This window comes from Sorex araneus, chromosome 11, assembly GCF_027595985.1.
Source record: "Sorex araneus isolate mSorAra2 chromosome 11, mSorAra2.pri, whole genome shotgun sequence".
NCBI lineage: Eukaryota > Metazoa > Chordata > Mammalia > Eulipotyphla > Soricidae > Sorex > Sorex araneus.
Genome location: NC_073312.1, coordinates 40,107,729 through 40,119,439, shown reverse-complemented (window position 1 = coordinate 40,119,439; position 11,711 = coordinate 40,107,729). Strand labels below are relative to the sequence as shown.

The 11,711-nt window shown below is 49.0% G+C and overlaps 1 protein-coding gene across 1 annotated transcript; it reads right to left on the bottom strand.

The window, feature by feature from the left end:
• Positions 1 to 2,900: 2,900 nt before the first annotated feature.
• Positions 2,901 to 10,934, bottom strand: RBP3 (retinol binding protein 3). Its single transcript, XM_004607548.2, has 4 exons — positions 7,884 to 10,934; positions 7,045 to 7,235; positions 4,845 to 4,987; positions 2,901 to 3,244 (listed from the first exon to the last, which is right to left on the bottom strand). Exons 1-4 carry the CDS (start codon positions 10,932 to 10,934, stop codon positions 2,901 to 2,903), a joined length of 3,729 nt encoding a protein of 1,242 aa, XP_004607605.2.
• Positions 10,935 to 11,711: the final 777 nt, after the last annotated feature.

Below are 11,711 nucleotides of genomic sequence, written 5' to 3'. Positions count from 1 at the left end.
CCTCCTATCTCCCAGGAATAAAGAAACTGCCCCAGAGAAATAAGGTGAGTTGCTTGGAATCACACAGCTGGGAAGTGGCCAAGCATAACCTTTCATCCCGGCAGGTTTAAAACTTTAAAACTTCATTCTTCTAACAGGAGCAAATTTCTGAACATCAACCAGGAATGTCAATGTTGGGTGATTTAAAGAATGACAAACGTATGCCTCAAAAATTGCTGAGGTTATCTAAATCTCAGATAATTCCTGTGTAAATGATAATAATGGTTTTCTATACCTGTGAAACTGAAGAGAGAACCAATCTCATCAATTAACCTCAAGCTGTTCTGCCTTTTCCCCATATGTCAATCACTAGAACTCTTGCCATCTGCTGGCCTTACTGAGCAAGGCACCATAAAGCAAAGATGGCCATCAATAAATACCAGTGGTGCAAATCAGGGAAATAAAAATTATGTGGGAAAAAAAGACCATATAGCTCATATGGTTAGTGACTCAATTATGTAATTTAAACTTATTTATTTACTTTTTGGAGTAACTAATACATCCTCGCATAGATCCTTATAAATTATAAGGATTTCAGAATGAGATAAAAATTTAGAGAATAAAAGTGTTATCCCAGATTTTATCATGTAAAAAGAGCTATCATTAAGATATAGGTGATCACCAGATGGATGTGTGTGAGACACATTTACCCAATCACTAACATTTATAACAAAGAAAATGATGAGGTCTATTATACATGTTATTGGACCTTATTAAGATCCAATAACTCAGCAGAAAGGGAAGTAACTTTAGTGAAATCTTACTTTTCATTCAAGATTGTTTAGGGTGTGGGAGGAAAGAAGCCCCTAGAAATTACTGGAATATATTAGTTCAGGAATATGTCCAGATTCCATAGCTTTATAGCATCTGAGGAGGGAGTGAACCATAAGCTCTGGGGGAAGTTGTCTGTGGCAACCAGGACTCACCAGATGGTAAATCCAGGCTTTCAACACTTAGTTTCAGGAACACCTCAGGAGAACTGATGTCATCTGGGCATGAGGGTTCCCTCCGTCCTTCTACCCTAACTCTCACATAAGTCTCGGCAGGGTACTAAAGGTCTTTGGAATCCCTTGTAACTCCTGTTGAGCAAGGTTGCATTGTCTGAGAGCTCCAACCAGGTGTCTTGTAGCCCCAACATAACCCCAAGCTCTTTATCTTCTCCTGGGGCATCCTCGACTCCAAGGGAGATCTTGAGCTCTGCTGGCTGCAACCTCTTCACACTATTGGGAGAGTCTCTGCCTCCAGAGCCTGCGCCATGACAGACTCATGAAACGGATTCCCAGACCTCTCTGGCCAGGGATGCTCTGCCTTCTAGCATCACTGCGTCCTGGGGTGACACAGGCAAGGGCACTCGCGTCCCTGGAAGAAGCTGGGTGACAAGGCTTACTTGGGGAGCCTGTGAAATGAAGGCAGACTTGCTGTGTAGAATTAGATGACAGGCACTTGGAGCAGAAAGGAGAGATTTCTACCTGGTCCTGGACTGTCTTCAAGCACCAGAGGAAAACATGGACACTGCCTGATCCTCGTGTTCATTGCTCGTGCACCAGCTGCTGTTCTAAGTGCTGCACAGTAGGAGTCTAAGATGAGTAGGATGGCTGTCATCTCTGTAGGCCACACAGAGCAGCAGGGAATGGAAATTATCACAGGATAGAGTGAGAGAGGTGCTGTAGCAGGGAAGAGACAGTAGAGGGAGGGCATAGTGGGCGGTAGTCCAGTGCGGGAGCGCCTGATCTCTGAACCCATGGCAGGTCACACAGGAGTCACCCACTGCAGGTGGCCACTGAGCACTAGATGTGGTGCTTGAGGAAGGAGATGTACGGTCAATGCAGGCAATACAGCAAATCTCAGTCATGTGCAAAACCACCTCATTCATGACTATTTTATATGGAGTACATGGGATAATTATGCAGGTGTGGGTTAAATAAATCACTGCCAAAATATACCATGAAAATTGATTTTACTGGGCCAGAGTGATTGTACAGAGGGTAGAGTGCTTGACTTGTATGTGACTGATCTAGGTTGGATCCCCAGTACCTCAAATAGTTCCCTGTGCCTGCCAAAAGTGATCTCTGAGCCCAGAGCCAGGAGTAAAGCCCTGAGGACAGCTGGGTGTGGCTCAAAACCAAGAAAAAAATATATCTTATCTTCTTTTAAAATTTTTTCAAAAATTGTGGCCACTAAAATGACACATGTCTCTAGCAACTGTGACTCATGTTATAGTTACTGGACAAATGCTTGAATCGACAGTGGGAGCATCAGGGACCAGGACAGAAAAGCCTGCATGGGGGTGGATCCAAACACACTATATGTATATGTTTTTGAAGTAAACAGATTTTATTCAGAGGTTTCTAGGGGAAGGAGGAAGGGATAAGTGGGAGAGAGAATACTAAGAATAACGCGCTCAAGAGAGAATGCGGGCTTCTCCAAGGGTGGAGGAAGCTCTACACACTGGACACGAAAGCATGAAAGTACACATCTCAAGGGGGGAGATGCGGGCGACACATGTGCTCGGGCACCACATGTGCTCGGCCATGTGGGCACAAGCAGCACAGGGGCTCAGGCAGCATATGCGCCGAACACACTATATATTAACTATATAACACATTATATATCACCCAATTATAACTACACTGAAAGAGTAGCTTTGAATGAGGTAAAATTCCTGTCTCTCGATGGCCAGAGAAAATGCTGGCTGTGGTGAGGTGATTGGGTGGATGGTTCCAAGTGCAGCGGTCTTTTCAAGCCTAGCTAGAACTCAACAGGCCTTTTCTGGCCCTATAATGGGGAGGAACTCAGGAAGAACCACATGCAAGAGTGTCCTGATGTGTGGATCAGAGTTCCTACATAAATTCCCCAAGGCCCTACAGGCTTGGGCTCCGCCTTGCCCTCAGCACAGTGGGCTGGAGCATCTCCTTGGCTCTGGTGAGGGCTGCATCTGCAGGGACAGCCACATGAGGCACCACTCCCACGCCTTCCCAGGAGCTGCCGTTTGCAGCCCCCACTGAGCGAGCAGTGGGAATGGTGATGTACAAATGGGTGTCATCTACGTGGTATGTTTGTGGAGGCTGGCAACCCCCACTGGTCACCTCCCCGATGACCAGTGCACGCCCCAGCTTCTTCATGATGTATGTAAATTCTTCCGCTGCACCAGCTGTCACATTGCTGGTCAGAATGACCACACTCTTCTTGGAGCCATAGCGCTCACCTGGAAGGCAGAGGAGAACCAAGTCACCTCTAGTGGTACCTGCCTTCCCCATACAGCCTTTACTTACAGAGAGGAAGGTGTGTAAGTGCATGAGAGACGCTTCCGCCCCCCCACCCCCCCGCCCGGCAAGTTTTCTTAATGCCAAATAATAAGGAAAAGTTTGTCTTTCCCAAGAAACGGCTGTACTTTCTCTTCATGAACCATGAGTCTGCTCAGAATCTCATTTTTCACTTTAGACCCTCAGTGAAACCTGTTACCCAACAACAATCACCCTTCAGACAGTGATATACAATAGAAATGTAATTTGAGTGAGCCAGGAGACACACTGGGATTAGGGTTTGATTTTCTGCATTACACGGTCTTCTGAGTCTCGCTGGGTATAGCAGTGGAGGTCCCCAAACACTACCATGGTGTCCCTACAGCCACAGGGACCCCGAATCACCCTTGTATCCTTGGGCCATGTAACTGAGATAATTGGCCAAATATTGCTATGAGCAGCTGCTGACCTTCTGGGCAATGCTTGGGAACACCCCCCAATCAAGAAATAGGACCAGAGTATGTATATTTTTATAATGAATATAATTAGGGAGTCATATAACTAATGCTGTATTGTGCATTCCCCCCCCTAAAATATGTCTTCAAAACCTGGCATTCACATGAGTCACATTTCAATACTCAATGGTTACACATGGTAGGTGTCTTCTGTCATATTGACATTATGACTTTAGGGCTCCATGATTTGTATGTTTGACTCTTTACACTTACAGGCCTACTTGAACTAAACTCAATTTATTTACATCTTTATTTTCAATATTTCTGAAATGACCACTGGAGCATTGGGGTCCCCCAAGCACCGTAGGGTAGCCCTGGTGTTCCCTAGGAGTAACACTGCCTCCTCAGGCCCTGCCCTAAACTGCTGGCCCTGTTACTTGAGCATCTGCAGGAGGAGATACTTGGGCTTCCCAGCACTACTTAGGAGATTCCCTTTAAAAAAATATAGTTATGAGGCACATTTCTGTTCAAATGCACATCCTGTTGGTTTCCCAGGTCTATCATGTTGATAAGAATGTAGGTCCCGTGGTTCTGCAAGCTTAACAAGGGACGTGGAGAACAGCTGGGGTAGGGCTGCTTCGAGAGTGTGATTCTTTAGCACACAGACTCTCATTGCTCCTTTGTTCATTGCTCTGGGTCTGAGACAGATAACAGCAGCCCATCTGAGCCATGAACTTTCTTTAGGCAGATACATTGAGCTGTGGCAGTAACATCACCAAATCAAAATGAGTTTGGTTTGGGCAGAGGAATCATTAGAGTTCTGTGCCTGGTTTTCAGGCTAGTGGTTGTTGTCTAGGCTGAGGGTATGCTGGCTTTAAACAAACCTTGACACGTTCACTTTTTGGCTGGATGACCATATGCAAGTTTTTGACAAGGTTAGGATTTGTTTTCCTTTAACTTTTGGGATCAATGGTTCATGAAGTACAACACATAAGATTAGGGTTTATATTCCAGTTAGTATTCTGAATCCAAGCTATTCACCCCTATTTTCTGGAAGCTCCTACGTAAGAATAAAACAGAAAAGGTGCTTTACACACTTGGTACACACCTGCGAGCCAAGTGTGGGTCCAGAGCTCACTGACAGAATCATTGGGCCTGCTGTAAATTTTGTCTAGCAGAATTGGAGAGCCTTCATCAAAGAAGTAGGAGCACAGGGCCGAGATGAATGAGGTGGGGCCACCAACATTGAATCTGAGGGAAGGAAGATAGACACCATTAAGGGGTTGGACTCAAAGTGAGGCCCTTGCTTCATGGAGGGTTCTGATACCAGGCTGCCTCAGTCTCTCCTGCAGCATTCCATGGTGGGCATTTCCCAGAGTACATATCTCTTGAAAACAAGAGAGTTGGTGATCAAATATTGCCTACTTACCTCCCACCTCTTCTGATCACATATTAGTACCTCATGTGGTGCCTATTATATACATTACTCTAAAGGTTCTTAAAAAAATTCCCAGTCATAAACATGTTGATAAATTCCCCTTGGCTGGCTACTGCTTACAGGTTACTCTCCTGGTTACTCTCCCATACTGCTACTGCTGTGAGCAGAGCATACAAATCCCTCAAAGTTTTATGCTTAAGAGTTTCATGATCCAGAAGGCACTTTGGTTAAGGGATTCTAACACGGCACTAAGTGGTGGTGTTCTCAAAACAATGGAAGCTACAGAGGAGTCCAGGAAGCCTGCTCCTGCCTAGGCCTTTGGAGTTGCCTTATTGCATGACCTCCCTGGGCCCCCATCCACACCAGCCAAATAAGGAGCATGGGGTTGGCAGTGTCTTTGAGTCTCCAGATCCTCTTCACTTGATGGTTTAGGATGGCCTGAGTGGCTCAAGGTCAATGATCCCAGCATCTAAACCTCCAAACTTGGTAGGGTCTTTAAGCAACACACTAATCCTCCTCCTCTTAAAAGGATTACTGGTGGGAGTGGGGAGAGAGGGAGAGAGCTCAAGAACTCAGGTACATGCTTTGCAGGCAAAAGGCCTGTCTTCTATCCCTGGTACTAGCTGGTTCTTCAAATATAGCCAAAAGTTCCTTCAGAACTCCAAGCCAGGTGTAGTCCCTAAACAACGCTAAGTATGACCTGATCCTAAAACAAATTAAAAAAAATGTTTGACAGCACTCATGAGGACTGCTTTGATGATGCATAGATGGGTTTGAAGAAAGAAATAATCAGGTACTTCAGGAAGCCAAGAAAGTGAGTTCTGGGCACACAGAAGTCAAACCCTTGAAAAATATTTTATTTTCCAGAGAGGGGAACTGGCTTCTGGGGCTCAGAGCCCTCTAAGAATCATAGGAAGTACTGGATGCCAGAGGTGGGAGCTGAAATGAGGACTAGCTCTTGTTGCTGGTCTCCCTAGAGCTGGGGAAGGAGGGGACTGCATTTCTGGGGAGCAGCTGCATCTCTCTGTCCCAGGAGTATTGGAGGCAAAGGAGTGTATCAGGACCCTCCCCAACCCACCTGAGAGGAAGCACAGCCACTGCCTGCAGGCACTCTCCCTGCTCTCTGAGGGAAACTCACACAGTATGAGGCCCACCTTGACTCATGGAGGTCTGAAAACATTCTCATTCTAACAATCACTTTGTGAGGCAAATAATCCTTTTAGTAATTACAGTGTTTCATTTGCAAATTCTCTCTGGCACTCTTTCCTGTACTTCTGAGCCTGTTGGTAGGTTGTTTTTAAGAGTGTGAAAAATCCAGACCACCAGGAGTATCTTCAGTAAGTGGAGTGGGGTTGGGGGTGGGGGGCAGGGTGTAAAATCTGTTTATCTCCACCCGTTTGAACCCTATGACCAGGCAAACTTGGGGACCACTGATGTATCCCAGTTATTAACCTAGAATGTTCCCTGGTAGCTCTGAGGGTTCTTGGAGAGCCCGGCAAGCTACCAAGAGTATCTCACCCGCGTGGCAGAGCCTGGTAAGCTATTCAATTTGCATTCAATATGCCAAAAACAGTAACGAGGAGTCTCACAATGGAGACATTACTGGTGTTGCTTGAGCAAATCAATGAGCAACGATGAGCAACGATGAGCAACGGGGTGACAGTGACAAACAAAAGCAAATCAGTGCTGGGGCCCCACACTACCAATTAAACAAGAAGCCCCAGGCTAGTTGCTGGAGCCTGATTGCCAGACAGCTGGTACTTCTTTTTTAATTCCAGACTTGAATCTCAGGGTCCTTTCTATGACCATCACCTGACTGTATCTGACAGTGGCCCAACCCTATCAGGATCTTTGACTCTGGCCCGCTGACCTCATGTCGATGATCATGGTATCTGTGTGCACAATCTTCTTCCAGACATGCTCCACCAGCAGCTCAGGGACCTGTGTGAGCAGCTCACCGTCTCCAAATAGGTCAAACCTCAAGTAGCCAATGTTGCCCTTGAACACATTGGTGTGGAAGAAAGACTTGATCAGATCTTCAAAGACATCAGGGGAAGGTATCTGAAAGATTGGGAGGTTCAGTTAAAGGACGAAGAGAGCCACATTTTATTTATTTATTTATTTATTTATTTATGTATTTATTTATTTGCTTTTTGGGTCATGTCCGATGATGCACAGGGGTCACTCCTGGCTCTGTACTCAGGAATTACCCCTGGTGGTGCTCAGGGGACCACATGGGGTGCTGGGAATAGAACCTGGGTTGGCCACACGCAAGGCAAACGCCCTACCCACTGTGCTATCTCCAGCTCCAAGAGAGCCACAGATTTATAACTCAAGAAAATTGGAATGGAACTCAAGTTATGGAAAGAGTTAACAGGTTTCAAGATCTGATCCACCTGAAACTTCGAGAGGTCTCTCAGATGCTGCCTTTGCCCACACTGAGAATTATAACCTGTGCAAACACTCAGCACCCACCTGGTCAAGAGGGATACTCCTCTTCCATGATTAGATATGGAGATGCTTGCAAATGGAGTTTCTATTAATGCCAAAATTTTACAGAGATGTAACAGTGGATCAGAGGGGTCACAGGGAAGACTTCAACTCCAAATTAATTCTAGAAATTATTGCCTCGCACTGTAAGCAAACTCCCACTTAGTGGAAAATTGGTCGACCGCCCAGGAACAGTGGGTCCTGTCTCCCATGTCTTACCTGCATGGGCACAATCCCAGGGGTATGGGCCTTGGCATCTTCAGGGACATGTTCCATTTTCAGGTGTGGGTCCCCTGACAGCAGCTGCAGGTCAGCCCCTAGCATCTCTGCCAGGGCCCCTTCTGAGGTCACCCTGGCATAGTGACTCTGCAAACCACTCAGCCTGGCAGCTATTTTGGCTCCCAGCTCAGGGAAGGCGTAGTTATCAGCCACCAGCTTTCCTGTTGTCTGCAGCACGGTGGGCACCTTGGCACGTAAGACCACTATGTCCTGGGCTGTGGAGAGGGCTTCGTTCACAGGCACAGTGACATCGGGCTTCACCCCAGCCAGGTCCCAGGCTTCACCCGTGCTGGCACTCATGGCTATTTGCGTGGGTATGGAGGCATACAAGGGGCTGCTTGCCACCTGGTAGATGCCCACGGAGAGTGCCCCTCCACCTGTGGGCTCCCCAATGACTGTGGCCCGCTGCAGATCCTGCATGCTGTGAGCAAAGGCCTCTGCAGCTGATCCGCTGCTGTGGCTCATCAGGATGTAGAGGTCTTTGTGGGACCCATAGCGCCGGCCGGCTACCTGGGGCAGGGTCCTCACCTCTGTTACCCTCAAGGTGGCCCTGTCATAGAGGGAGTACAGGTGCTGGAGGGGCTCTGCCTCAAAGAAGTAGGAGCAAAGTAATGGCACGGCTGTAGTGTAGCTGCCTGGGTTGTAGCGCAGGTCGATGACCAGGGCAGCCGTGTCCACCAGCTCCTGCCACACCAGCCGCACCAACTGTGGCCCAATGGCCTTCACAGCCTCCAGCTCAGCCATGGCATCAAAACGCAAGTAGCCCAGTTGCCCAGGTAACACATCCGTCTTGAACAGGGTCTCAATGAGGTAGGAGAGCTCCTCTGGGGAGGGGACCATGGGGGCTGGCGGGGGTTTCTCCTCAGTTGCCAGCTTGTCAGGACTGTAGAACACGAACAAACGGTGGTCCCCAGACATCTCCTGCAGGTCAGCTGTGAGCTGGGAGGCCAGTGAGTCCAGATCCATTGCTGTATAGTAGCCACCCTGGGCTAGCTTGGCTTGCAGCAGGGCACTGGTCAGCCCCACGACCTCTGGGCGGGCATAGTGTACCTCCAGCAGGTGCGTGGTGCCCTCCACCAAAGCTGCCAGGCTTTGGTGAAAGCTCAGCACCTCCTGGGCTCTGTCCAGGGCCTCCTCGGCCTGCACAACGACATCGGGTACCACGCCGCCCCCCAGCCAGCACTCCCCGTGGTGGTCAATGAAGGTGAGTACAGGTACTGTGAGTGCCAAGCCGCCTTCTGGCCCCTCCAGCAGGGGCACTGAGTAGGTGTGCAGCAGGTTGCCTGCCGTGACCTCGCCTACCAGCGTGGCCCAGCCCAGAGACTGCATGAGAAAGGCCAGCTCCTCCGCGGCGGTGGCGGTGCGGTGACTGGTGAGTAGGTACACCCCATTGCGGGTGCCATAATGCCGGCCCTGCAGCTCTGGGTGGCTGAAATAGTCCTGGGTGACATTGGTGTGGCGGTTGTAGGTGGTGAAGAGACGCACAGGGCTGGAGTCAGGGCCCTGGAAGTAAGAGAGTACCAAGGGCACGCCCGAGGATGGCCCCCCGGGGTTCTGGCGCAGGTCCATGATGAGATGCTCTGTGTCCTGCAGGGGCTCCCACACCTGGCGCAGGATGTAGGGTTCCAACACGTCCAGCACAGAGGCCTCTGCAAAACTGTCAAAGCGCAGGTAGCCCACCTTACCGGGCAGCACTGACACCTGGAACACAGAGTCCACCAGGGCCTGCAGCGCTGAGTCATCCTTAGGCATTGTTGGAATCACCTCTGGGGACTCGTTGGCCCCAGCCTCAGACCCAGAAGAGTTTTCGTTGGCTATCACCGCCTGAACTGAGAGCCTGGGGTCCTCTGAGGCAGCCTGCAAACCAGTGTTGAGCTTAACAACCAGATCCTCCGCGGAGACTACCTCGGACAAGTCCATGCTGGCCGAATGGTGCAGCAGGGTGGGTACACGGTCCACCAGCGCATAGTGATCCTGCAGGGCTTCCTGCAGGCGCTGCATGACCCCTGGGAGGGCACGGCGCAGCCTGAGGATGGCCAGGGCTTTCTCCAGGGCCTGATCTGCCCGTGCCCCTACAGAGGGCAGCACCCTGCTGCCCTCCCATGTCTGGCTGCCCCTGCCCAAAGGTCCCAGAGACCTGGAGACAGGCAGGGTGACGAAGAACTCAGACTGGCCTATCCTCAGTTTCTGGAGGCCCAGAGCAGCCCCCACACTCTGCTCACCCACCACAATAGCCCTGCGCATCCGTTTGAGTATGTAAGCAACGTTCTCAGCCACACCCCCAGTGCGGTTGCTGATGAGGACCACCACATCCTTGTCTGCATCGTACCGGTCTTCCTGGAGCTGGGGCAGGGTCCAGAGCTCAGTGGTGGTATTGGAGGGGCGGTCGTATATGGTGTCCACATGCAGGACCGTGTTTCCTGGGTACAGGTAGGAGATGAGGTAGGGGATGCCAGAAACATGGCCTCCCGTGCAGTCTCTAAGATCCAGCACTAAGGAAGATGTGGCTGTGAGATTCCCCCAGGTTCTGGCCACCAGGAAGGCCCCCTGCATGCTCACCTCCTCCTGACTCGGGATGTCATCTATTCGCAGGTAGCCCACGTTGTCCTCCAGAATCTGGTGGTGAACGTGCTTCTGCAGCTGGGCCAGCAGTTGCTCTTGTGTGAGGTTGGTGAATTCTGGAACTTGCTGCTGGAGATCCTCAAGGGCACTGGGCTCATAGGAGATGACCAGGTGAGGGTCGTTCAGGAAGCTCTGTGCCCCAGTAGTCAGAACCTGGGCCAGAGTCTGTGGGTCTGAAATACTGAGGGTCTCAGGATTCTTGATGACCTGCTCAATGGCTTCCTGCATCCCCACCAGGTGCTCTGGGAAGCCATAATTATCCAGGAGGACCTTGGCCAAGTCCAACATCAGGCTTTGCTGAAATAGGGGGATCGGGCCAGCCAAGCCACAGAGCAGTGCAGATAGAAGCAGGACCCACTGTCTCGTCATGAGGATCTGGAAGGGGACTTGACTCCCAAGCAAAGGCATCCTGAACCCAAGAGGTGCTTTCTTGTGTGGCTGTCTTTCTCCCTTGTCCTTCTAAGCGAGTGAACAGAAGGTGTGGGGCCAAATGCAGGAGTTTAGGGCAGCTCCCAGATCCAGTAAGCTTTTAATCCAGATTAATTCAAGTACATCAGCCCTAGGGTCCAGAAAGAAGGGGCTGAGATTGACCCAGAGGCATGTGCATCTTGTGCCCTGCAACTTCTTCATGTAATGATTTCAGTGACTGAGCATATTCCATGCTTTACAAGTTCATCTTCTTCACCAAAGCCTTCCCAAGTGGAGTCATTACATGGCAGGCAAATGACATTTATCCTCCATAGGAGGATGAATTTGTCTCCAAAATTTGATATAGCCTGTTGGAGGTATAGTTCTGAGAAACCCTGAGGACTCTCTGGTTTTAGGGAAGTTTCTCAGTTATTATACAGATTGAGTAAGGTTGGTTATTGTCTTTTACTTTCTAATTTCACTTAGCATCATCATTATGAGTTTCTTCCATTTTTTTCTCAAAGAAAGCACACTTACATCTTTTAAAATCTTTTTTAATGGCAAAGGAGTAAGGAGTATATATATATATATACACATATATACTCTCTCTATATATAGAGAGAGTGTGTGTATATACATATGAGTATATATACAAATATGTGGTAGAATTATTTGACCATATGTCACTTGGGCATTAAGCAAGATATGTAATAGTATATATATTATATATTATATTAT